Source organism: Clavelina lepadiformis, chromosome 3, assembly GCF_947623445.1.
Source record: "Clavelina lepadiformis chromosome 3, kaClaLepa1.1, whole genome shotgun sequence".
Lineage (NCBI taxonomy): Eukaryota > Metazoa > Chordata > Ascidiacea > Aplousobranchia > Clavelinidae > Clavelina > Clavelina lepadiformis.
Genome location: NC_135242.1, coordinates 14572681 through 14600534, shown reverse-complemented (window position 1 = coordinate 14600534; position 27854 = coordinate 14572681). Strand labels below are relative to the sequence as shown.

The 27854-nt window shown below is 34.0% G+C and overlaps 2 protein-coding genes across 3 annotated transcripts; both read left to right on the top strand.

Annotated features, from left to right (window-relative positions):
• The first annotated feature begins 165 nt into the window (after nucleotides 1–165).
• On the top strand, nucleotides 166–27810 carry LOC143449926 (chymotrypsin-like protease CTRL-1). 2 transcript variants are annotated; one of them, XM_076950268.1, is made up of 6 exons: nucleotides 166–677; nucleotides 10827–10980; nucleotides 14158–14273; nucleotides 18831–18989; nucleotides 24554–24676; nucleotides 26673–26853. In XM_076950268.1, exons 1-6 carry the CDS (start codon nucleotides 584–586, stop codon nucleotides 26708–26710), a joined length of 684 nt encoding a protein of 227 aa, XP_076806383.1. In that variant the 5' UTR covers nucleotides 166–583; the 3' UTR covers nucleotides 26711–26853. The 2 variants fall into 2 exon arrangements, with proteins under 2 accessions (XP_076806383.1, XP_076806382.1); XM_076950267.1 differs by having other exon boundaries at nucleotides 181–677; nucleotides 24554–24693; nucleotides 26673–27810.
• On the top strand, nucleotides 8027–10820 carry LOC143449925 (zinc finger BED domain-containing protein 5-like). The gene has a single exon (XM_076950266.1). It carries the CDS (start codon nucleotides 8910–8912, stop codon nucleotides 10359–10361), a length of 1452 nt encoding a protein of 483 aa, XP_076806381.1. The 5' UTR covers nucleotides 8027–8909; the 3' UTR covers nucleotides 10362–10820.
• Nucleotides 27811–27854: the final 44 nt, after the last annotated feature.

Sequence of the window (27854 nt, the reverse complement as noted above, 5' to 3'; positions counted from 1 at the left end):
GCAATTTAAAACCTGTCGTTAAGTTTAAAAAAAATCATTAAATACATGCAGTTGTTGGGTAACAGGTATCGACTATACTTTCAAGTTAATACCTGAATAAGCAACCAGCTTTCCAGTATAGTCAACTGCACATATATAGAACTAACGAAACAAGTAACGGTGATCGGCTTCCTCAACGGACAAGTAACTAAACGAGAAGACACTGTTTGAACGGCTGTTAACAGTATTTATGCCTTAGGTATTGTTGTGCAGTTTTACTTCAGTGGCAGCATTCAACATGACAGGAAAATAATGTTTTCTCCCCAAAGGCGCTTCGCGTCACGGTACCATTAGCTTCAGTGCTATTGTCTACGTACAGTATTGCAGGTGTAACTTTTTGGTAGAAATGCTCGCATTGACATGAGAAGTGTGTGCGAAAGATGAATGAATGCTTGAAAGCAAAGTGTTCCAAGAAAGTGTCAGCTTTGCATGAAAACACCAACTATATATACAGATTTGTTTTTATGTGAAGCTACAAGCAAGATATATATAGTAGTTCTTTGTACACAAGTAAATGTATGGCCAATGCTAAAATTGGAACATAATGTCCAAATTTGCGCATGGAATGATTTACGCTTTCTCTTTTGTGATTGCATTATTCATTTCTGGAATGGACTTATCAGAAGCTTCACCAGTATGTAAGTTCATCAAATGTTTCTACTGTATTTGTACAAACGAGCTTTTATGGTTTTCAAATTAGAATGTTATAAGAACTTTAGTAAGTTTCTTTGTCATCAGATATTTGAAGAAAATACAGTGAAACGATGCTGTTAGTTTGACCCGTAGGCTATTGTAGGTTTCTAAGGACGTATTGGGCTAATATAATTTGTTTGCTTGCTGTACTAAATGAATTTATTTTGAGAATTTTATTAAAAATGTATTTTTCGTAAACATAGGTAAAATGCTAAAAACTTTTTATGGTACTACCGTTTTCTAACTTATTAAATTAAAAGTAGCTATGTAAAGAAAGCACAGACACAGATATTTAAAAAACTTTGTCACGTTTACCTCTAAAGTAATGTTAGAGCCGTAATGTTAGACCTTAGGCCGTAATGTTTGCAAGGTCGCTATATGTTCTTAATGCGTGTAGACTACAAATATACCACACTATGACATAGTACATCTTATTAGATAATGTTGGTCTTGCATTTTTTGTTTAAATTTTTGAATTTTAAACGATTTTCAAATGTGTTTACATATTTATAAAAGTAGAAATGTAAACAAGAACCATCATAAGGCCTATTCTTCGGAACAACATCTGAGATATTTTGGATGTTAGCTTACAACCAGCATTGTCAGGCTGTTGTGACAAAGCACATTTAAACTTGGCCAACTGTCTCTTGGTTAAAATCATTCCTAGTCTCGTAGACCTGATTTATCATATTTTAAATGGCATAGAAAATTTTATACTTACCATCCAACAGAATATCGATTTTCCTGTTTGCCTAATTACAGACCAGTAATTATTATTTAGATAGATAAAATGCGATTCTTTAAAACCCACAGGCTATTAATGCGATGTACTTACCCAGTGGCAAAACCACTAACCGGAAAACCAGTATATTCGTATGCCTCAGCAGTATATAGGACGGCAAGGAACAACTTTTCTTAGCCTCCTTATAGAAAGAATACGATGTAGCACATTCTGTATAAGACACAGAAATCAAGTTTGAATAAAAAGTTGAACCATTGGTTTCCAAGTGCTGCTTCATTGTCCGCATCGCAAAGTGCAACAAAAGATTCCTTCCATTCTGATACGTGATAGGCCTGTAATTGACTAATTCGATTTACCAGGAATTATGTCGGTGTTTTCAACTAAAAATTCGCCAGCACTAAAGCAAACATAAACTTAGCGATGAGAACAATTTTACTTTTTAAATAAATCCATCCAGTATTAATGTTTGGTTGACAATTCTATTAACCTGAAGTTCAACATTGTCAACTATCTGTCAACATTGTTCGCGCGACATAAGTTTTGTAAAGTTGCTTACTTTAATCGTTGTTGAAGTAACAAATCAACTGGGGCCAGCAATCATATTGATCCGGAAACTGTTACTTTAAAAAAATTAAATTAAGACTGATAAAGTTAAGTTGATTGTCGTGAATTGCTACGACTAATGCTCATTTGCGTTTGTTACGTTTTTTTGTCTTCTAGAAATGTTATAGTTATGAAGGACGTTGTATGAATTAAAACTAAAGAAACATTCCTCATTGGCGACTTGAACATGCTGTTTTCTCACTTAGTTTAGTTTTCAATTCGCCAACTATGTATGAAATTACATTTATATACGAATTGTGCCCAGCAGACTTAAGAATTTTAACATTATCATAATTACCACACCTGGCAGCCCGAAACTTTTCAGAGCAATAAATGCATGTTTATAATATCAAAATCATTTATCTGACCGTCTGTAACGACAACATGTTAGTAGCATGTTACGATAAAATATTTGCTATAAGGAAGATGCCTTTCCAGAAACATTTTTCTATGATCGTTTAATGCCCTGAAGGAGAACATTTTTGCCGTCAAACTGTTTTTTACCTGAAAACCTCGGAAGTAACATGAAAAACATGAATAAACTCACGCAGAGACTTATACAAATGGAGAAACAAGATGGATGAAAAATAAAATGAGAAAAACAATTCATCCACGCGACTTTAATTATGCTTAACACGCATCTTTTTTCTGCATGAATGATCTTCGTGTCTTAAACAGTATATTAAATACAAATGGCTGTAAAGTATTACACTTCTCGTAGTTTTCTTTAAGAAACAAAAATGTTTTAAGGTTTAAGCCACGGGCTTCTTTTATAAATATACCTGAACTACTGTGTGTCAACCTTAAAGTAACGCATGTTTCTTTAGTTAGATACAAACGAAATTTTCGTGTAATTAATATCATTGTGTAAATATTTCAATTTTTCATATTTATCACGCGACTAAAAGGGACGATTGTGGTCCTAAAATTCATGTTTTTCAAAGGAGTCAACTGGTAATCTCAAAGAAGGAACATAACTGAAGTAGGATTAGAGCATGTATACGTTTTACAGTATACTGCAGGCAAAAACTTAATTCTTTACATAATGGATTCAAATAATGTAGTAATGGATCTGGTGCTATATTCTTACAGCTTCGTTTTTTCCCAGCTAGTCTTAACAAGCACCCAAATCATGTGCAGGATAACCTCTGAAACATTACTTCAATTTAAAAGAGATAAAGTCTTATGTAGGAATTTCGCTCTGTGTGTACATATGTCAGACGCAGTATCTGTATAACAAGAGTAGAACATCTATGTCACAAACAACAGGCAACGATGTTTTGATTGACTGATAAGTTAACTGTGTGTAGTTGTTACATACTAAGTCGAAATTCTATCACAAATCATCATCGGCTATCCTTAATTAGTGTTATCAGCAAAATTAAAAAATAATGCAATATTGCCAAGTAAACCATTTAACGTTGGCGACTGCTAAGAAATTTTAAAAGACCGCAACTTCTATAAACTATAACTGCTAATTTTAAGTTGTAGTTGTAGAAGTATAAACTTTGAGAGACCTTTAGAGAAGTCTGTAAGAGACCGTTTCATCCACCAAAAACGCTTGAAACAACATTGCTTAAGTATAGATTAATTATATTAGTGTTAAGATTAAAAAATTAGATTAGAAATATACGCAAGTATACATAACGTCACACCGTGTGGTATAGAAATTACTACTTCCTATGCTAACTACATAGCCACATGAGGCGTTGCAAGCAATATCGAAAGCAAACTTCGTATAGCATAGACGGTTGGTTACGGAGTTGTAAACGGGGCTTTATATTCTTAACCCGATCCCGAAAATGTATTTGAAACCAGAATTAGGCCCGAAATTTAAATTAACTGAATGAACCAAAGCCATCTTTTGAAGCCATTCTTTGACTGTTATCCTTAATCTGGCCGGAATTTTTTTTAACTTTAAGTCTGAATCCCAAAAGCCCGGCCCGACTTACAACTCCGGTTTGCTACCACAGCAGAAACATAAAATTAAAGAATATATATAAATTTGAAAACAAGAACAGATTTAACCGAAAGTCAAATCAAGCGTAACTTTTTCGATCTGGTAAAAAACAACTAGAAATGAAAAATTAACAACTTGCGCATATTTTAAAGGGAAAATTATAGAACCCAATAATTCCCTCAAATCACCGTTTGAACAATAGAGTGTTTTAAAACTGTAATCATCGGGATATTTGACCTCGTGTTTTACAACGGCCGAATTTCATCACAGTTAAAGTATAGCAATATTTTTTTTCTTTTTGCTTAAACGAACTAGTGCGGTTCACAATTGTTTCGTCAGCCCTTTCTAGTTGACGTACTGCAAACAAGCATTATAAAAACTGCCACTGCAATTGAAAGCAAACAATATAAAACTATATGCCATTATGTGTGCTTTTTAGCTTAGCGCCAATTTAGATCAAAAGTATACTTTAAATTCATGCTATAACCATACTTCAACAATTGCATTTAATCGCGTTTGGAATTGGACACAGAGACGTAGTTGGGGTTTTTAGCGCCCGGGGACAGAGGCAGTTTTTTCAAAATAAATGAAAGGTGCAAACAATGAAGATGAGAGCTATAGTGGAGTTTGCCGTCCGAGGCATGTTTTCTGGGTTTGCTGACTATACTAACTTTCTATCGTAAAAGAAGTTAGTTTACCTTTTTCAAGATAAAGCAAGGTCTTTTAGCTTTTTCAGTTAACCTGTATGTTTTCGCCCGGGGACAGATGTACCTCGTTGCCCTCACCTAGCTACACCTCTGTTTGGACGTTATCGATTGCTTAAGAACATGAATTAGTATTCATTACAGAATTTCTTAACCTAACAAATCATAAACTTTGTATATATCAAATTCCACGGAAATAGACTTGAAAAAAAAACATGTTCAGGTAAGTGTAGCTATTGGCAAACATGAACCTAACTGCAAAGTTTTTAAACAAAACTTTTAAGTTACAAACAATTATATTATGTTATATTTTATTGTATGCAATTGTTTGAAATTACATTGTGCAAATTGCATCATGAAATGTTTCATAAAGTCTAGTTGGACCAAGTTAGTCTAGTTATTTTAAAGGTCAGTGTCTTAGAAAATATGTTTATCCTTTTTTTTCTAAGAAATGTCATTATTTTCACTTGCGTCCTTATTTTCGTCTTATTTTTAGGGCAGGGGTTCGTATTTTGAGCATTTTGACACCTTTGGTATACCATTTTGTACCAAAGAGATACAAAATTAAGAACATGCAGATAATGTCTTGTTTTTGTAGGAACATTGGTTGCTTTCTCCTGTTGTGCACTGTTTAAGGTGGTATTCGTCTTTCGTTTCCCAGTCGTCCTTATTTTTGAGTTGAGACCGATGGCAACCCTGGCTATAGAGCTATATACAATTTATTAGTGTAATTGGAAGTGTGGCTAGCAACAAATCTCCAGGTCTCGATGGTATTGGCAAAGAGTTTTACAAGACATTTTGGCCAGATATTAAGTCGCTCTTTATGGCGTCAGTAGAATAATAATCAATGCCAATGGGGTAATGTCTAACTCACAGCAAGAAGGGGCAATAACTTTACCTAAACCAAATAAAACCGATTGTTTGCAAACAATTACAAACCAATCATACTTTTAAATGCACATTATAAAATAATCTCCAAAATAATATGTAAAAAGATTGTAAGACAAATTAACCACTTAATTCATCATGATTTATAAAAGGTAGATTTATAGATAATAACATTCGTACACTTTGTGATTTTATTGATTACGCGGACGAGTATGAAATTCTCGGCACCTTTCTATCATTAGATTAGATATATATAACGCCTTTGATTCCCTTAATCGGAATTTTATCTATTGCTCTCTTGAAGCTTGTTAATTCCGGACACAACTAATGGAATGGGTGAAAACACTTAACTCGAATCATAGATGCGTAATTACAAACAACTACTTCTTCAGCAAGTCAAAGGAAGTCCTACCGCTTTCTAGCGGGCAGGGTGGCGAACGCTACAGGTTAATGGATATTCCTTTGCGGTCCGTGAGATTTTACAATTCCCACTTAGTAGTATATCATGTATGTGACAAAAGTGATAATAGCAGTGATACAAAGAGGTGGGTAATCGGTACTTTGAAAGTACCGTCTAACGGTACCGATACTTGGCAAAAAATTTACCGACAATTCCGGCATTCGGTACTTTTTTAAAAAAGTAGTTCGGTACTTTGTTGGTACTCGGTGCCGGTACTGTTGTAAAAGTTGTTGCTGCAAATGCAATGTTTGCCGCAATTATGCCCCTATTAAAAATTACTCCAGGTGAAAACATATGTGAAGTTAATCGCTTGCAATTTTCACTTGAGATCTCTAGATTAAAAAAGATCAGCAGATGCTACAATTAGTGTTAAGTATTAATTAACATGTAGTTTAGAAAACATACTTGTTAAAATTTTGGAATTATCACGTGAAAAGTATCGAGTACTGGGACCCACTGAAATGTCTTGAAGAAAGTAGCCTAATTCGCTATAGAGATTTGGTACTTTTTTTCAAAAGTACCGGACGATACCGGTACTGAAAAAGGACCGCGGTAGAGTAATTCGGTACTATAGTATCGCTGTACTGCCCACCTAAGGTGATACATATAAGTACATGCTTGAATTAATCCAACTTTGTGCATACTATTTTGCGTTATAATTTAGATGTCTATAACGAGGCGGTTATAGACATCCAACAAAATGGGCGTCTGGTCCAAAGACATTGAAATCCCATATGTTAGGTCATCGGTTCTTAACCGGTGGAAAATTTTGTAAGTTTAGGTGGAAAATAATTCTTAACCTATATATCTTTTGTACACAAAAATCATACTCACGATACAAATTTTGTTGCAATTGAACATATACCCTACAGCTTACTGTTTAATACTCACTTTGCAATGTAGCCAGTACCATACCAAATTGCCTCATGCACAAAGTTCAAAGAAGTGTGGCCAACTTAGTGTACATTTGACTTGATATTAACAAAGTTTGAATACTTTATGTTACTAAGCTGCGTAGATTTTGCATTTGTGGTTCATATCAGAAGTGTAATGATTTGGTTTTAACAAATCCGTTAAATCAAAGTGTTTGGTTGTTTGCATTCAATTATGTTTATAGAAGTGAGGTTAGGCTACATAAGCTCTCGCCAAATAGCTGTTAAAAATTGTAGGGGAAATATGGGTTTGGTTGTTGGGGTAAATGAAAAATCAGATGAACATGGTTAAGAACCGCTGGGTTATGTGAATATTGTAAGCTAATGGTTAGGAGAATAGGCATACAAAAAGCTGAGTTAAGCTTTTCTGAACTTAGATCTAGATTAGAGGAAGAGTTAGGTTTAAGTTACTATTTTATAATAACATTTAAGTTAAGTTAACAAGAAGCCATGAAAAATACCTTTGAAGGTATGATTTTTTTCCGGTGAAATAGTGATGACCTATAAATTCTTTGGTCTGGTCTGTTGTTCGGACGAGTGGCATGTTCTTTGACTGACTGTACTTGGCACAACATTGTTGTTGTGTAGTTATGTAATGCATTATCGCGCATTATGCGTTTTATGAAGTAATCTGGCCTGCTTTTCCAACTTGTCCCAAAAAATATTATGTCTACTTTATTTAAACGGTAAACATAAAACTAATTTCGTAGCATAGTTAAAACAAGTCCTCTTCACTAAAGATGCTATCAAATACGATTTGCCGACATATCTGAGAACACGGCAATCACCAAGTTACTTTGCAAAAAGCTTTAAAACAAATTTTTCTTTCGTTTTATTGAATTAATTAGGCCTATACATAGTTTTAATTATGTATGTTGTTAGTTAAAGGATGTTAGTGAAATGGTGTAAATCTTGGCCAAAAACATTTCAATTACATCGATAATAACCAATGACTTTCAATCACTTGTCAAACAGACTCCAGCGATTAATTTGAATGTAAGTTTTCGTGATTTTGTTGCTTTAATGACAATGATGCATGCACGATACTGTATATCACATGTACGATATTTCAGCCTTTAAAAATCAAAAAGGTTTTAACCAAACCTTAGCTCTTGCATGTATGCCCCCACCTGTATTTTTTCTTTAAAGATGGCTTATGCATTGGTTTAGTGCAGTATATTGCTTGCTTGGTTTAGCTAGAGCAGTGATTCCCAAACTATGGTACGCGTACCACTAGTGGTACGCGAAGATCTTCCAGGTGGTACGCGAGCAACTTATCAAGTTCACACCAAACAATCACAAATGATGTTTTATTGTCGTCGGCATTATTTTAATTCACATAAATTAGGTAGAGCATGAAATTTCATTCTATATTCCCTACTGAATACTAATTCCTTAGGGTATTGACGCATTGGATCGTAAAACAGGGTTTCTTTGTGACGAAATAGAACGTCATTTATTACTACGTAATAAATCCTTGAAGTCAGTTTTTGTAATACGTTAGTTGTGCTGTAGCACTGTAGCGAGGGTGGTAAAAGTTCGACTAATTTTAGTTTAATATTCACGAGCCTTTAGTAACATGTCAAAACGAAAGTATAGCCCGGGTTATATAAAGTACGGGTTCATAGCTATCGAACACGGAGGAGAGTCTCTGCCGCAGTGTGTAGTATGCATGAAGACTCTTGCTAATGCAGCAATGAAACCCAGCCTGCTCAAACGCCATCTGGAGACAAATCATGCTAACAAGTAGGATCGAGATGCCAGTTACTTTCAACGACTTGGCGAGAACGTGAAGGGGCAACGTCTGGACAAAACTGGCACTATTTACCAGAGGAAAAGGAGCATTGTCAAAGCGTCGTATGAAGTCTCCCTCCTGGTGGCTAAAAACATGATGGCGCATACAATTGCAGAGTCTCTCATAATGCCAGCGGCGAAGATTTTGGTTAGACAAGTGATCGGAGAGGAAGCGGCTGCAAAGCTGGATATTGTGCCCCTATCTAACAACACTGTGAAGAATCGAATAGAGGAGATGTCAGTCGATATTGCCGACCAAGTAATTGCAGGAGTTAAAGCCTCAAAGTTTGGGTTTTCAATTCAACTGGACGAGTCAACTGACGTAACCAAATGCTGTCAGTTACTTGTGTATGTTCGCTTTACGCAAGATAATTCTGTCAAGACGGAGCTACTTATGAGCCAGGATCTTCCCAGTACAACAAGAGGAAAGGATATTTTTAACGTTGTTAACGATTTTTTCAGACTGAATGATTTGGACTGGGGAAAGTTGGTTGGATGCACAACAGACGGGGCTCCGTCTATGCTTGGCCGAAAATCGGGGTTTACGGCCCATGTAAAAGCTGTGTCTCCCCACACCACCATTGTGCATTGTTTCATTCATAGATTTGCCCTTTGTGCTAAGGTGCTCCCTCCAAATATGTTATCATGCTTGCAGCGAGTTATCAAGATCGTAAATTTTGTTAAATCGTCAGCCCTGAATACTCGGTTGTTCAAGCGGCTCTGTGACGATTTAAGCTCCGACCACACTTGTCTTCTCTACTATACGGAAGTGCGCTGGCTCTCCCGAGGTAATGCAACAAGGCGTCTGTTCGAACTGCGTGAAGAACTGCTTCAATTTTGCAAGGAGAAGAATCACGATTTTCAAACGGACTTGGAGAGTAAAGAATATATTTTGAGGTTGGCCTACTTAGCAGACATTTTTGAAGTCCTAAACAACTTCAACCTGTGGTTGCAAGGGCCCAACCGAACTGTAACAGAATTCATCTCAAAGCTTGGGGCGTTTGTTCGGAAGCTGGACCTCTGGATTAAGAATGTTGAGAATAACAGCTACGGAATGTTCAAAGTCATGGATGCCCTCGAGAACAAACCTAATGATGATATTTCCAAAGAAATTGTCTGTCATCTTTCACAACTCAAGACTGAATTGATGCATTACTTCCCGGACTTTGCATGCTGTGCTTACTCCACGAACCCGTTCTTCGTTGATCCAGCCGATGTGCCTGTGGGAACCGGGGAACAAGAGGAGCTAATAGACATACAAGCTGATGAGACAGCTAAAGCGAAGCACAAAGAATGTTGTCCTATAAACTTCTGGCTGAGTATGGTATCATCATACCCTACGCTAGCCTGTCATGCTGTTCCCCAGTTATTAATTTTTCCATCTACGTGGGAATGCGAGCAGGGGTTCTCTGCTATGGTGACTATCAAATCGAAGACACGGAACCGTCTTGTTGCGCCTGGACATGACTTTCGATGCGCTGTCAGCAAAGTTATTCCTCGCATCGACCAACTGGTTGAGAAAAAACAAATTCATCCATCTCATTAAAATTGTGTTGTGTTTTTGTTAATTTCATCTTGAGGGTTTTAAGTATCCCATTCAAAGGTATTCATTAAACCTTTTGCCTATCATTTTTTATTTGTGAATTCTGGAGTTTGTCGGACCACCTACAATGTAGGTGGTACGAGAACGCTGCATGAACCAAAAAATGGTACGCGAGTAGATAAAGTTTGGGAACCACTGAGCTAGAGGGTGGTTTTGAAGATTACATTGTCACCTTTATCATGACAAAACTTTCTCTAGAACAAATCTCGTACATGCATAAAATTGCCTTATAAATTCGATACGCGATTAACCGATTTTGTCTGTATCTAATTCGCTCGTAAGGTGAAATGTATGAAATTCCACTACAGACACCTCATATTCCCTGAAAGGTTTTTGCTCTAGGCTTGAGTGGAACACCTTATTATAATGACAATTACAGATAATTTAACTTTTTAATATCATTTTTAGCATTCAAGATAGTGGGAGGAAGTGATAGTGTTCAAGGACAGTGGCCATGGCAAGCACTTATTCTAATAGAAAAATCACACACTGAGGGATTTTATTTGTGTGGCGGATCATTGATACACGCCTCTTGGGTATTGACTGCAACATACTGTGTTAGGTAACAGATTATAATTATTGAATAAGATATTTGGATAGCATACAATATTTGAATAGCGATTATTAACTAAAGTTAAGTCCCTGGTTATGTTGAAAAATGCTTGAATATGTATCTGGTTATAGTGTTAATTCTTTGCCCAATTTTCACTCAATCACTCACTCATTTTCACTCAATTTTCATTACTTGATGTTGTAATAAAATAGCCTTTACTGTAGCCCTAACACCAACTGTGACTGTTCCACCCAGTTTTAAATACTTTTGTGGCACAAAAATGAAATGTTTGGTATTAACTGTGTTGTGACTCAGCCAAATGTGATGAGAATAAGCAAACTAAACAAACATAAGGTCAAACAGCAGCAAAAATTGTATCTCATGACTAGGGCGATTATTTTTTGACTTGTCAAAAAAAGTCAAAAATTTGTCAAATTTACAGCGTTAAGTCAAAATTTGTCAAAATTGTTTGAAAAGTCAAAATCTTTTACCAAATCAAAATTTTTTACAAACTGCATTGTCGTGGTGTCAAAGAGGTTGCACTGTAGGTAAACTTGTCATTGTACACCTTGTAACCTACTTTATGCCCATTGTCTACTTATTGTGAATCAGCTCTTGCTTCGGTTTTGCTTTAGATACTTCATTTATCTTTAGTTTAGACAAATGTATTGAACAGTTTTTGTTGTGTCTTAGTTGCAGTTTTTTTGGCAGTGATTTGTAATTAGCTCATTTCCCTTTTCAGAATAGGCTAGGTCTGTGTTCAGATTTTTGCCCTTCTTAATAAAATAAATTTTAACTTTTTGTACAATAATGCGTAATTTAACTACTTGTGTTCTTCACTCGTCAAAATTTGTCAAAATTTTTAATTTTTAGGTCAAAAAATAATCGCCCTACTCATGACCCATGTTTGCGTTACTTGTTAACTATAACATTAAAAGCATGTAATGAAAACAAAACACGAATGTAGTTTTCTCTGATTTAATAAAAGCAAGGAAGCGATGGATAAATTTATGCTACTTACGCTAGGTTTCATGTGAAAAATTTCCCAGATAAATGATTATCTGGTGATAGAAATTGTGATAATCATTTATAAATTGCCTTTATGAACGAATTTTGTACATAAATCAAAAGAATACTAATTATAAATCTAATATTCAGGTTTTTGTTCCTAGCGGCATATTCATAGAGCTTACACTCTAACTACAAAACAAATGCATTTAAATTTTATTACTATCTTTATTTGACTTGGCAATTTATTCACTGGCACTACTCATATTTGGTAAAATTAATACAATCAAAAGGCTGCTTGTCATGGTTAAAACCTGAATTAAACAGAACAAGTGTATAAAGTAGGGCATATTAGCCAGGATCTCAGTTTTGAAAAATCCTATTTTATATACTTTCCATTTCCTCGTTTCAAGTGTCAAATCTTTCAATTTTCAAGCATGTAAATTGGTGCACTTTTTATCAATGCCAATCAAATAATCAAATCTTTTTACCCATTTGCTTTTACTATATCATGATAAAATTCATCACTATGACTGATTTGACAGAAAATTCTCTGTGTTTAGTGTGCGTGTGTTGCAACATGCACAATAGCTTGAGTGGAAATGAGAGTATAGGGAGTATTCCCTTGACTCAATTGCAGAACCTAAAATATTTTAATCATTTAGATCAGTGATTCTCAACCTTTTTACTGCCAGAGCCAAATTTCAAACCTAAATTTTGGAAGGAGCTGCATGAAAAACAACAGTCTAATCTTTGTTATCTATTTCAATTTGAAAATATTTCTCTTCCCAATCCCTTTTGAAAGTCCGATTTTCTTGCTGAAGAGTGCGAGCTTTCTTGGTAGGCTGCTCTGACATTACGCTAGGCTAACCAATTAACACTGCTGAAATAGCTATTTCTTTATTGCCATAGCTTAACGATGAGGACTAAATATATTATGACGTCACAAAGCACAAAATAATTTTACACAGCAGGACGGTAGTAACCTGGTAACATTAGTACTTCGTAGTTCGTACATGGGATCCTTGCTGAGACAATTCACTAATTCTTGATTTCTTTTACTTCCTTTGTTGCAATTCTGGTACAACTAATTAATTTTTCAGTAAGTTAGTGAGAGCCGCAAAATGTACAGTTGAGAGCCGCGGTTGAGAATCACTGATTTAGATTATTAAAAATTTAATCACGTAATTCAAGTAAATATTCCACAATTAACAAACTTTAGAAAATTTTGATTTTTCTGGCTCTTATCTTTTAAGTAGTAGCTTTATTCTGGCATTGGTTTGTTTACCAGGTATCAGGAGGGTTATTTTGACTAAAATTCATTGTAGTGAAAAGCCTGATTACACTATACAACTTTTAGTTACTTTGTTGCATTTTTTTCTATGGATATACAAAGCAATAAATCTACAACACATGCACAAATAAGATACAAAAAATTAAAACGTGTTCAAATTTGCAACACAGTAAAACCTGAATAAAACTGAAGTGTTAGGGCACGGATAATTCTGTAACATTTGTATAATCTCTCCAGTTTCAATTCCTATCAGTTTCATTTCTCACCATGCCAGTTAAATCATTATCTGGGGAAAATACAAACCCTAGCTTATCGAATGCATAACAACATAGTGTATGACAGTTGACAATGTATAAATTTATGTATATGACTTTTGTTATTTGTTGCAATCAACTAGCAAGTTCAATTTTTTTCAAAGCAACTGAAGTGAAACATATGATAAGTTCTTAACTTATTGTAGTTAATTCTTAATTAATATAGGTTTCTTGTAATATATTGTCTCACTAATTATAGTCAATGCCGGTTGTATCAAATGTAATACATGTAGTTGCTGATACACATGTAACATGCAAATGACAATTGCTTATGTTTTGAAAACTGAGCAAACACTTTTTCGATAAAAATTTTTCTTCCAGATAACATTGTTAAAGATATCTCTAAGTTTTAGTTACATTTTTGAAGTTGATATATCAACTGCTAGTTATGTATGATATTGATGTTATTTCACACAATTTCATTTTAAGCTGGATAAAAAGTTGATGTGCTGAAAGATATAAAAAATAAATAAACTTAATAGGCATTGAATTGTTTTATGCCATATTAATTAGAGGAAAAATTAAATTATTCTTTCCTAATTTTTTTTGGCTATTTGGGCTATTTTGCAGAGATTACACTGGAGTTCAAATACTTTTTGGAGTTTGGAATATTTCTAATAGCTATGAAAACCACACTATTCGTAGTGTTGAGCAAGTTATTGAACATCCTTGTTATGATCCAGAATGTAAGTAACTTTAATCTGTTTTTGATTTATTGAATGAATTTTATTAAATGCCACATGACACAAAAATGTATCACGTGACACTTTCAACTAGTAGCTGCGTGACACGACGATGTGTCACAGTGCATTAAATTTTAAACAGCGTTTGCGAGTTTTTTGTTTCTAGACAAGGCTCGGTTTTCTGGTATTCATCACCTCACTTATGGCAAATAACTTAGCTCATTTCAGGGTCAAAATCACAATCTAATTTAAATAACTTCAATGTTCAAAATTAACTGCTAGAAGATGTAAATTTCTTGGGGCTTATCATTGAAACTAATTTGTATTGTTAATTGTACCAATAGCTGTATATCATATTTAGCATAATCACTAGGGCGATTATTTTTCGACCTAAAATATGAAAGTTTTTGACCTAAAAATTGAAAATTTTGACAAATTTTGACATTAAAAAACTTTTTTTGACAAATTTTGACAGATGAAGAACTCCAGGAGTTAAATTACGCATTATTGTACAAAAAGTTAAAATTTATTGTAGTAAAGAAGGGCAAAAATCTGAACACAGACCTAGCCTATTCTGAAAAGGGAAATGAGCTAATTACAAATCACTGCTAAAAAAACTGCAACTAAGACACAACAAAAACTGTTCAATACATTTTTCTAAACTAAAGATACATCAAGTATCTAAAACAAAACCGAAGCTGATTCACAATAAGTAGACAATGGGCCATTTACAACAGTATAAAGTAGGCTACAAGGTGTACAATGTAAAATGACAAGTTCACCTACAGTGCACCCTCTATGACACCAGGACAATGCAGTTTGTAAAAAATTTTGATTTGGTAAAAAATTTTGACTTTTTAAACAATTTTGACAATTTTTGACCTAACGCTGTAAATTTGACAAATTTTTGAATTTTTTTGACAAATCAAAAAATAATCGCCCTAATAATCACTAATAATGGAAACTATGAAGCGCAATTGTTATGTTAAAACTAAAGTCACATTGCATAACATCCTGGCGCCTATGCAGCACTTAAGTAATCTTGCATTAGAACAGGGGTGGGCAAACTTGTTCAATGAAAGAGTGACTTGCGGAAAACTATAAACACCAGCGAGCCGCAAAATCAGGAATGATTGTCAATTTGGTTATTATATTATTAGTAGTCATTTTGACATATTACTTTTCAGCTAAAAGACCGACAAAAAACATGTCGGCGAGGCGCACTTTGACCACCTTTGCCATAGAGTATAGAATCTATACCTGAAAACAATGTCGGATTCTATGTCTACTGTTACGTCATAAACGAAATGCTGGCCTAAATAGAAAAAAATAGACAGAAACGTTCATAAACGGTACTCTTTGTAGCTGCATGCGGCTCGCGAGCCGCAGTTTGCCCACCCCTGCATTAGAATATCGGGAAGTCAGGGATATCTAAACATCGGGATGGGGAATTTGTCACAGGGACTGACAAAGGTAACATTCATGAACTCACTTTTTATAAATAAACAATTAGCTGTTGTGTTAGGAATGTCAAAACATAATTTTATTCCTAACATTGTTGATAAATCACTTCTAAAACGTGAATTTGGTGACACAGTATTTGCTAACAAAATTAAATTCAAAAGATGTATATTTGAAGCTTACAAAGCTGTGCAAAGTCGTTTTACAAAATACTGCATTGCACTAAGCACTAAAAATTTGGGAACAACTTATATGGTAATTAAATAATAAACAGAGCAATATTTCACTTCTTGGTACTACTGCTTAACGTTAATTTCCTAATTTTTCTGTTATTAATAACATATCAGGAGAAACTTTTGAAGCATTAAAGCGTTTCAATTAATTTTTTGCAAAGCAATTAAAAGCTGTTTGCATGATCAGCAAAAAATTGAAATGACCAGCAGAACATTTTTCTTGTATTAAACTTTTATACGAATCGCCAGCAGCAGCTTGACTGGCAGCAGTGGTGAAAGTTGAACGTTGGTTGAGTAAACAGTTTTGCTTTCACCACCTCATCAGCTACAATTGCCATATAAAACTACACAGCAACTGGGAAAATTGGGTTGGTGCAGAAAGACCACCGCAATCAGCAATTTTCAAACAGATGGGCATGCATGGGGTTGTCGTGTGTCATAAGTGTCCACAAGCAAATGTTTTCAACCAGGGCATTTTCTCCTACGAGAATTACTGCGGCCAATATAGCTACTTACGAAATAAGTAATGTTAGCATCATTTTTAGAAAGTTCGTCTCACTGCAGATAAGAAGTTCCCCAGCCATGAAAGTTCAGGAGTGCTTCCAGAGGAAGCAGTTGTGTTATATATAGGGACAGTGACGAGAGAAACCAACCTAGATGCTGTTGTCAAAGCTTGTTGCTGAAGTAGGCTCAAGCAGCAATTTTTTTCTCTGCTTACAGAATTTGCTGAAGTGACTAGTTAAATTTTCCTCCATTTACTTGCCGATACCATCCAAACCAACCTTCGATTGGGTCTGATAAAAACTTTCCAGGCAGCACATAAGAAAATGCATGTCTTTGTTGAAGGTACGCAGCAAGATCATGAACTGCACCCATGCTTTGAATGCATGCCGTGAAAGTCTCACATGTAAGACCAGCAGATCTGGCCCTTGCCCTTCTTAAGTATTGAAAGCCAGTATGCTATTATTAGTTTTGTTCTCATGCAATGTTACAAAAGCGTTTTAGAAACCAGTTTGCATGCCAATGTTTTGTTTTTAATTGAGATTTTGGCGTAGCCAAACATTTTTTTTTGCGCGACAAATTCCGTTTCCCGCACAGGTTCAAAACTTTACAGACTGGCAGCATCTCATATCCACAACACATTTTCTTACATTAATCCCAGTCTAATACATTCAATTTGAAAAAAATATTTTGGTAAGTGGGCTAAATGCGGCCGTGGCTCATTAGTCCCACTGGCTCATAGGCCCTACTGAAGTAGCCTATTCCACACAATGCCAGAAGACAACAAATGCACAAATTTAGTTACATTTAACAACTTGACTTCGCGTTGTAAGGACGATGTTTACCAGTTGTAGCTTAAACCAGTTGTAATTCACTGTTTGCTGCCAGGCCACAGCCTAATGCCGTTTTTTATGCGAGTACAAGTTGGAAGATTAGCCTAAGGCTAGCCAATTAATTAGAAACCAACTTACAGATAATAAAATTATTTTAGGTTAGCTAGGCTACTTCAAATCTACATAAAGCATAATTTACTTTTAACCACATACCATACTTGCAACCATAAGTATCACACACTCAAAACTGAAATCGCGTTTTTTGCAACAAGCTGTGCCCTTCATTTATTATGCAAAAAAATGAAAAAAGGACGAGTTACACCTTTTGGTGTTTAGAACTCCCTGGCCGAAGTTGACATGAAAAATGTTGTTAAGATGAAATGCACAACAAAATTTTTCATGCGATTAAAAGCAAAGCTTTAACATTTAATACTCCTTGTACTATTTAAATGATTTATATTGCTAAAGTAGGTTCTTGTGTTTGTTTGAAATTATGTTTACATGCTCACATGAAGTTGGAGTATAGAGAAATTATTATGTTTTGATGATTATACTGTATTAACATTACAAGGGTCTAATAGGGTAATAAATGAATAAGACAAGAAATAGTTTAGTTTAGAGGATATGTTACTCTGCTTGTTTTAAGTTCTGTATTGTTATAAGCAGATACATGTTCATAGGCCATTTATGCATAGCAACAAGGATTTCAATAAGACAAGTCGACACAAGCGACATCATTCAACTTTCTAAAGCAACAATTTGAGATGCTTTCAAGCAAGAAATGTGCTTAGAAATAATTTTTTTGCCTTCATCTTTATAAATACCTGTAACTACTCCACAGTAACACCATAACATATATGACATCATGAAAATATTATGCTTTGTGACAAAACATGGATATGCCATGTCGTACTCTCAATTATTTTGCCAAGTTGGTGTCAGTGGAGTGAATGATAAAAATAATACTTCTCTAATAGAGAACTATTCCAGGCACTGAGATCTTGTTACTGTGATGAAGGGGTCAAAACATAATATTGGGATCTCCAAGTAAAAAAATAGAAAACAAACAACTTTGGTAAGCATCATGCCTTTTGCAGAAAATACATCATTAACATTGGTTACGCAATAAATCTCCTGTGGTGTGAGCCCTATGTCTAATAGGAAAAAATAAATTGAAGACTAACATAACATAATATTTATATGGTCAAAGTGCTGTTGCTGAATTTACCACAAAACATGAAAAATTATGTTATCAAGGACAATGAAATAGCATTCAAACAATTTAGATTAACCTGCCATTTTTATCATAACCACTGTAAGTTGATACTTTGTGATGAATGTAGGTATAGGAAAGCCTTATGAAAAACTGTCTACCAATAAGAATGACTTTTTAGAAATAAGCTTGCTCTGAAATTTTTTTTTGGTGATGAAAATGATAACACTGATTTGATATACTGTAGTAATTGATCCTGGCTAATATACTGTAAATCATTAATTATTAATACAATAAATTGTTTATGATCAATTTTTAGCTGTACTCTTGGGAACTAATCTTGCTCTTCTTAAACTAACTCACCCAGAGCCGGCAACCAATGCTATATGTTTACCATCAAGTCCAATATATGATTGGGAACAATTAAAACAAGGCCAAGATATTGCAGATTGCATTGCAACTGGCTATGGAAGAACAGGTATCTTTAAATGTTCAAATCTTTGTGTAGGTGAGGATGGAGATATAGGATTTAGATACCATTGTACAAGTATGGCTTTTTCAAGATTTCTTCTATGAGACTCTAGATAGGGATTACGTTATGTTTGTGAACTGTCTAAGATTAGGAACACAATCTAGATTTTATACGTAAAGATGGTGTGTACAAATTGCCAGTATTAACAAATTAAATGAATTTTATTTTCGCTTTATCAACTATTTTGTTTGCTAATTGTTTCTGGTCTGGTATTGCAAAATATTTCCTTTTTGGATTCATAATGAAAATTTAAAAATTTTTTACTTTTGTTAAAGCTTTTTCTTTTACATGTTTCAAAACTGTTTAATTCGTCCATGATAAATGCTAATGATAGCATGTTTATCCCCTTACACATAATGCTAGCAAGTCCTAACAAACTTCTGCCTTGGAAACAAGAATATTTTTATCGAGGGTTTTCCGGCAAGGTTTTATTGCTACAGGTTACCAAATTTGTCAAGTTAGTTAACTGCTGATTTGCATGTTTAATTTTCCCAATAATTGTTATAATCAGGGGTCTTGATTGAAAAAAAATAGTGGAATCATTTACATTTTAATTTGAGTCTAATTATGTCTGGTCTGTGTAAGACCCTTGTGGCATATACTTCAATTTTCTTTAGGGACCCAAGCTTAATCTTAAGCTTAAGTAAAATAAAAGCGGTAGACAAAATACGCACTCAGATATTATTTTCGTTATGTTTTATCGCTATGCGAACCTTGGAACATTACAATGAAAACGTTAGGTCACAATACGACTAAATAAAAACAAACAATTTTTGTGGAGTGATAACAGAGTAATAGCATTTTGGACTTGTGGTATTATATTTAGTAATAATAACAGACAAGAGTGACACAGTGCAATTACAATAAAACTGGTATTTAGCTTTAATAGAATTGCAACAGCATCTAAAACAAAACCAATGTAAAAATCAATTTGATTTCAAAAATTACACTTGTGAAGCCCAGTGCTTTGTGAGGAATGATGTTTGAATTTGCACCGGCTACCACCCAAGAGCATTGCGTTTCAAATACACACTAAATAAGCTCATTATTATTAACCGTTACATTAATTATTAACCCCAATGTGTGATTTCAGGTATTTGCTGCCACTTCTCAAAACTGTGTCTCCAGATGTGCTTAAAACAGTGTATTTGTGATAATTCCTTATTAATACTCGTATAATGCTTCAAAGGAAGCTGATATTCTGCTGGTTCCCTTGAATGGGTTACTAAAATTTTTGAAGTGTAGCGAACCGGATACTGCTGGGCTAATGCACTGATGGTTGCTATTAAAACAATTGATTATTTTTGTGGTGAATATTGATCACCAAGCATGTAACAAAATCCTGATAATGAACGTTTCCATGTTGGTTATTCTCCATAAAATAATCAGTGTGCTATGAAAATTCTTATTATTGCCAAATGCAGAAGATACTTTGAATCAACTAAAATTTATTAATACTTCCTAATAAAAGAGCTCATAACAGCAGCTAATGCTTTTTGCCATTATACATGGTGCAGATGTAGGAAAACTTGAATGTGTAGTACATGAAACATAGATATTCTGTCAGTAGCAAAGAGTTTGTAATAAGCGATATGCCTTTAGGGGAAATGTTGTGAAGGCGAGCTCTGTTGTACTGTCCTCCATTAAACCAAATTGTCTGAAAATTGGTGGAGATGATTGCCTTGTATGAGGTCTTTAGTAAGTTGTAAAGCAATAACTATTGTTTGCATAGTCAAGAGCAAGATCAAGATCAAGTTACTTATCAAAGCTCAGATTATTTTCTAAAATCATCTTTTAAGACTTGTTTTGATAGCGTTGGATAGAAAAATGCATTAAAATTATCGAAAGCAGTAAATTACTTCCCCATTGTTGCAATAGTTTTCTAAGACCTTTCACAATGTGTTCTATATTTCATAACTTGTGATTACAATACATTAAGTTTAGCTGCTAAAATTTTTTGAGATAGCTTGCTTTCTTCTTCTTCATTCATATGTACTTCATCAAATGAAGGCAAATCTTTTTGCTTTACAGGTTTACAGTTGATCACAAGATAAATAAAATGCTACTAGAAATTTCATTTTCCTTAATTTTAACTGCGTTTGGATTTTTCCTTTTTTTAAAATTAGATAATGATGTTTTTGTCAAGTTATTTAGCTTAATGACATTTTATAACAATTTAATTTGCATTGCAATTCTTTTACCTGTTATTTCGTAGCGAGTTTAGCTATGAAATTGACAGGTTATTAAGTTATCGTGTCATGCAGCACATGGCCTACAGATGTTTTTCTTTTTGCAATTTTGCTCAAGAAATAATGAACTTAAAAGTAACAGCTAAAAAAATCTAAATCTCTAGAAAGCAGACAATAGCTTTAAATAGTGATTTTTAGCGTTAGCGCTGACAACGTTGCGCAAAGTTTGCGGTCAACAAAGATAAATGAACTTTTGAACACGTATCCACCTCTTGTCAATCAGCTGTGGGCAATGTGGCAAAGTTGTGGGTGAACTAAATTGTGTCGGTGTTCAAAGTACCAATCTAATTATTTTTTAATTAACCAGATAAACATGTGGCAAAATACAACTTAACAATGGTATATTTGCATCGCTTTTGATTACATGGTAAGTTGGTAATTTTAATTACATGGTAATTTAATCTAATTTCTAGCTATCAAGAACCTAATTCAACCAACAACTCTGACTGCCATAAGAAACAACAACATATATAGCTCATAAGCGTGTTAATTTTTTTATTATCATTATGAATAGCATTGTATTTGTCTTTTTTCCTGAATTCTGGCGATATGACAAACAATAGTGATATTACTAATGCAACTCTGAGTAGCCATTATGAGTGGTTAAAATTAAATCGTATTTCCGCTGAGGCATGTTAATATTACACCAATCGTTTGTCAAAGTCGAAAGCTCAACCAAACAGGACACAAATGTCTTGAAGTAAGACATAAAACTTTATCTAAACCTTTTCATAAAGGAGATTATTCAAGTGGCGTAGTCGCAAGGACTTTCACCAGTGTTCACAACAAACCTAAACATTGTAAATAGATGACAAATGCTATACATTGTAAATAACTGAAATTTGTTGTTTGCCAAAAGCATTTCATTCACGTTGACGGCTAGTGATTTTCAGCAACTCGTCAAACATTAATGATCAATAAAAAATAAATTTCTTTAATTTTGTTGTTTTAAGTTTAATGACATCTGCTCAATTTATTGCATCCAGAGAATAATTCGGTCGATGGTATAACAAATATTTTTGAACAAATTTTAGATCTGGCATACAAGCCCCTTTCATTTTTTTTCTCGATAGTTTTGCCTTAAGATGGAGAGGTTACGCGATGGTATGGTAGTTTGGACAAATTGTCCCATTCTAATATTACCGGAATGCTTAAATAATGGAAACTCAATGTAAAATCCAAAAACAGGCTGGTTTTAAATCAAAGATTACTTGCCAATAAGTATACTCAACAAGGATTTTTAATAATATGTTGTGATTAAGCAGTTGTTGCCAAAAATGTTTTGCAAGTTTAGCCTCTTCTATGACAAAAATGGTGGCCATTATGACGCCACAATGTTAAAACAACATGCTTGTTGGTTGAGGTTTGAATTAGGTGTATTAGTGGTAGTAAGCTAGCTAATGCATTTTGGATGAAATACGTTTCCATAGCTAGGTGATTAGTAGCAGGTAGTGGTCTCAGCATAGGAATGTAACAGGAGACAGCACATGTACTGGTCAAAGATTCTTATTTTTACGTGAAGTTATCGGATTAGGCTAGTGCCGACAGACAAAACTGACCTTGGTGAGCTCTAACTTAGCATCTACATTCACCAATAAGCTAACAAGAAGCTAGGAAGCTGATTTAATGTTCTTCTTATTTGCTTAAGTTATGTATTATATACATAACTTGATTATTGTATCACTGTAATTATCTATATTACTTGTCGGCCCCAAGAAACATTATATTGTGTTTTTATATCGTGATGTAATAAAAAGCACCATCTCTATCATAATTAGATCTCTATCATAATTATGATAGATCTCTATCATAATTAGATCTCTATCATAATCACCATCTCTACTGATGCAGTTTTTTTCGATACTACCGTATTGGCCCTTCTCAACATTGATTGTGTGATCTTTCACAAAAGCCAAATTTAATGCAACGTGGTATTTTTCTTGCCTTCTCAATTTATTGCATGAGACCGAAACAGACTCTCAAAATTTACATTTCTGCAACTACAGTAAAATATTAGCAGATACCTGTTAATTTTAATAGGTTGCAATGTTTCAAAATTTCTTAGCGGTCACCAAAGCAAAACTGAACAAAACCTTGTACGCTTAGATAATAACATGTGTTTAGAGTGACGTATAAGTAGCCTAAATCGTAGCGTACTTTTGAATACAAACAGTTAATTCGTGCTTTCTTTGTCATTTAAATTACTTTTGTTCCTTTGCTACTCTGCAGAAGACATTTTTTTCAATAAATGCATGTGATGTGTAGTCTTTTTTGTTTAAAGAAATTTTATTTTGATACGAGTAAACGTTGTTTGTTAAGAGAGCTAATAAAAGGCAGCAAAGCAGTTCCACAAAAAATTCAAAGGTTAAACAAAACATCGACCAATATATCGTTGAATAAGACGCATTCATCTGTGAAATTACTTATAGATCGGTTTTCCGATATTTAACATTGGCATCAATATATGTCTAGTCATAATTAAACAATGACTTTCCATTTTGTTGCCACTTATTTATGGCAATAATTACTTGACCTTTACTATTACAAACCCATTCTCCAATATTCTTACTGAGAACTGCTCTTTGATTAAGGCCAACTTATTTTTTGATTTGCTTCTCAATTTAACATTCCATTACTGTTGAGCATGTTACCGTACATGTTGGATTTGGGTTATTGTAAGTGAAGTTCACATGTGAGGGTATTGTGTGCTTTGCAACTTGAAACTTTTTAAAAAATTTTTGAAACCTTTTTGTTAAAAATTAATAGTAAATCTTTCTAGTTTGCTTTATTGCATGTGTAAGTCATTGGCAAAGGGTAAGATAAGCATGAAAACTGACAGTCGCGTGCCAGGTTACCAATTTGTTCATTAGGCTACAATCCAATAAGCTCATTTGTGGCAGAATGAGGTGGGCCAGACAAACTAATATCGTCGTAGTCGGTGACCGCTGGCGTGGACTATAACTTTGTAAGTCGGTGGCTATAGTGTCAAGATTGTACACAAAAAGAATAACTAGCCAGATAAGGGTGCATTTTCAAAAATCATCTTTCGTCCTGAAACAGCCTTGAGGTGGTCATTTATTGAAATGGGTTTTACTAAGATCGAAATATTACTAAAATCAAAATATTTGCCATACTGCTATGACATTATTACATGATGATAGTATCATCAAGTTTTGATATTCTGCTAATGTTACTAAAATATAACCAAAGTCCTTAAGTTTTATAGCTAACTGTTAGTTTTGATTTACATATTTTGTTCAGATACTGGAAGTGGCGCAAAGATTCTGCAACAAGTACAGTTTCCTTTTGTTTCAAGAGAGATATGCAAACAAACATATCCAGGATTGATTTCTAATGATAAGATTTGTGCATATGGTGTTCCGGGTAAAGACACTTGCAAAGTGTGTGGATTGTAATTGTATGCTTGTACCCTAAATATTTTAAACATTGCTAAAATGGAGTAATGAGTAATGGAGTAAAATTCAACATAAGGCACTACTTCAAGTAATGTGCCTTATGTTGAGTAGCACAATTATTAATTCAGTGGAATTCGTAAATAATAGTTTAGGACTGTGTTCGCCAAACTGTGGGCCGCATACTATTTCTAGTATTAAGGTAACTTTAGGCCATGTAATACTTATTTTTCATTTTCAGCCGATTGCTGGTCTTTTGCTCTTGCTTTTGCCAATTGAATTTGACTATGCTCCTTAACGTTTTCTTATCTTTACAACATCTGTGGTTAACTACAGCCAATCAGCTATAACAGCAAACATCTGGTAAAAGTGTCTAAATTGGTCTGTAGTAACCTTCCACGAACATAAGATTAATTCATTCAACATAATGAAAACGCATGAATACTTTTAATTGTTATGCCAGTTAATTATAACACATTTCATTTACTAATTGTGACTGGAACAATGCAGTAGTGCAGTTGAATCAATCACAGCAAGTGTAAGAAACATAGTCACAAACACAAAACTAAGTCAAGCTTATCAGCGAATTTATATACAGAAGAGATTCAGAAGGTTTATTTTATCAATGTTGATGGAACGATGAGTTCCAATAAATTTTAGAAACTAAATTTAAGATATAAACCTCATAATTAAGATTACAGTTCGTCTTAAAAGCTGACTGTTTGTGGGATCCCAACCCACGCTTGCAACAACTAATGCATGTTTTGGTTTCCAGGCCGCAATACAACTTAAAGGTATTGTAGCAGAGTTGTGCAGAAAATAAGTCTGATTAATAATGACTATAATAAATAACCTTTATTTAAATTTCAACTTGCCTTTAACATAGAACAAGATGAAAAGACGATTTTTCCTGTGACTACCATCAAAAACAAACACAAATTTTAGAAAATTGAACGACAATATTAAGTTAAATTACTTGTGATATAATTAAATACTTTGTCAATAAACAACAATGATATCACAGTAGTACCATAAAACAACGCGTGTGGTATCAAGAAAAATTACGTACTTACTTCTGGTCACATCAATTACATAATCAAAGTCGGTTAGGTTATAAAACTAACAGCAACGTGAAGCAAATAATAACACCATGATGAAAATTTGGTTCATTGTTGTCAGCTTAAAAAGTAAATGTTTATATCAAACCGCCAAAACAAGGTACTGACGTTCTGGTGTGCTTTACGTAGCGTAAAATGTTGTTTAGTTTTCGCCATGAATTGTAAGTGAATTTACTCTCAATCCAGCCATTGGAAATTTATAGTGCTTCATTTTCTTGTACAAAGTTTTCTAATGTAGTAGCTTCCTGTTTGGTATAATTATGTAAATTATTTTCGGTTCTACCATAAGCGGGCTTTTTGTTTTCTTGTTTGAATTTATAGTGCTATTGTTGTAATTGTGTAATTTTTTTCATCTTCTTTGAAAAATTCTTATTTGTTTAAATCTGTGTTGGAAATTTATAGTGCTTCATTTTCTTGTAAAAAGTTTTCTAATGTAGTAGCTTCCTGTTTGGTATATTTATGTAAATTATTTTCGGTTCTACCATAAGCGGGCTTTTTGTTTTCTTGTTTGAATATTTCCAGCTGGGTGATTTTTCCAAATTTTTTTTTCCAAGTTTTAACATTTTTATTTGTTTTAGTTGGTTAGATACCTCCAGACGTGCAATCCAAACTAGTAATTGTAATAATGTGAATAGTTATTTCATATAAAGCATTGATGGAAACTTGTTATGGGTTTAACATGCAGTTGTATGCTTGATTAGTGTAGTGGTTTGTGAAAGTGTTGAACTTGCATATGCTGATGCACATTTGGAAGGTTCAAATCTTGAAGATGGTATACCAAAGTATATAATGTATAACTAGTATAACTGAGTATAACTTCACAACACTTAGATTTTATCTTATTTGCAGGGCGACATGGGAGGTCCATTGGTGTGCCCTTCAGTTAATCGTTCGTGCGGTTACTACATAGCTGGAGTGACTATTGCTGGATCGTCAGAATGTGGACAAGCAGGTCGCCCAGGTGTATATACAGCCACATTTCCTAATGTAGAATGGATCAAAGCAGTAACACAAGGGTCAACTTCTGCGAATGGGGTAACAAAAACATACAGTTGCACTGGACCTGTCATCCTAAAGTCTACAAAACCTCGAAGAGTTTCGTGGCCACATAAAGCTAGCCATATTACACGTAAATAAAAATATTAAGCAGACCTGTAACTTAGAGAGTTGCCTTGACATACAGCACGGTAAAACCCAGACAAACAAGATTTCTAATTTTCAAACATGTGAAACTGGTACCATGTAATAGGTAAATAAACAAATCTGAAATATAAATGTTCAAAAATACCACTTTTATAACTCCTTAAAATAATTTCAGTTTATTGAGATCTGTAATACTTTGAACCAGAACTGTTGCGTCTTTACTTTAGTTCAAACCGCGCAAAAATGTAATCACGGATTTTGGCAAAAGTGTAATTGACATTTATCTACCACGTACAACTTCTCAAATCTCAATATAATGATCGTAAAACGTTGATTCTTAAATTGCTGTGTCTCTATTGTCCACTGGGCTTAGTTCAGTGTGGTTATATTTTTACAGTTTCGTTTAATTATACCTTCACTTGACATTTTATCTGACGCCAAAATAAGAACATAGCCAAAGTAGGATTAAAACATCTATTGCTGCAATACATTTAAAGCCATACCGGTTTGACTAAAATGTTAGTGATAATCCTATGTCAAATTTATAGCAACTTTAGTTTTCTTGTAATAACACATTCTATGATTTCCATTAATTATAATTTATGATGTTGCTCAATAGGATTTACCATCCATTGTCAAACATTTTGTTTAGTTTTGTATATATGTGAGTTGTATTTTATTCATTCCTAATCATGGGTATTCTATAGTGGCCAGACAGCGCTTGTTTTTCCATTGCTTGAATACTTTTACAATATGATATAGTGTGAAATCATGAATTGTTGTGATATATTAGAATTATTGCTTGTTCATAAAAATTTCGCACAGTATTAAAATGTTTACAAGTTGATAAGGTGTATTATTGTACAGCAGACTCGAATTAGTAGCATA

What these genes read in the sequence shown, in the direction of transcription:
- LOC143449926 (XM_076950267.1), top strand. Translation starts at nt 584, where the DNA reads ATGTCCAAATTTGCGCATGGAATGATTTACGCTTTCTCTTTTGTGATT. An exon ending in ATCAGAAGCTTCACCAGTAT is followed by an intron (nt 678 to 10,826) that starts GTAAGTTCATCA and finishes TATCATTTTTAG; the next exon opens with CATTCAAGATAGTGGGAGGA. An exon ending in TCCTTGTTATGATCCAGAAT is followed by an intron (nt 14,274 to 18,830) that starts GTAAGTAACTTT and finishes ATCAATTTTTAG; the next exon opens with CTGTACTCTTGGGAACTAAT.
- LOC143449925 (XM_076950266.1), top strand. Translation starts at nt 8,910, where the DNA reads ATGATGGCGCATACAATTGCAGAGTCTCTCATAATGCCAGCGGCGAAG.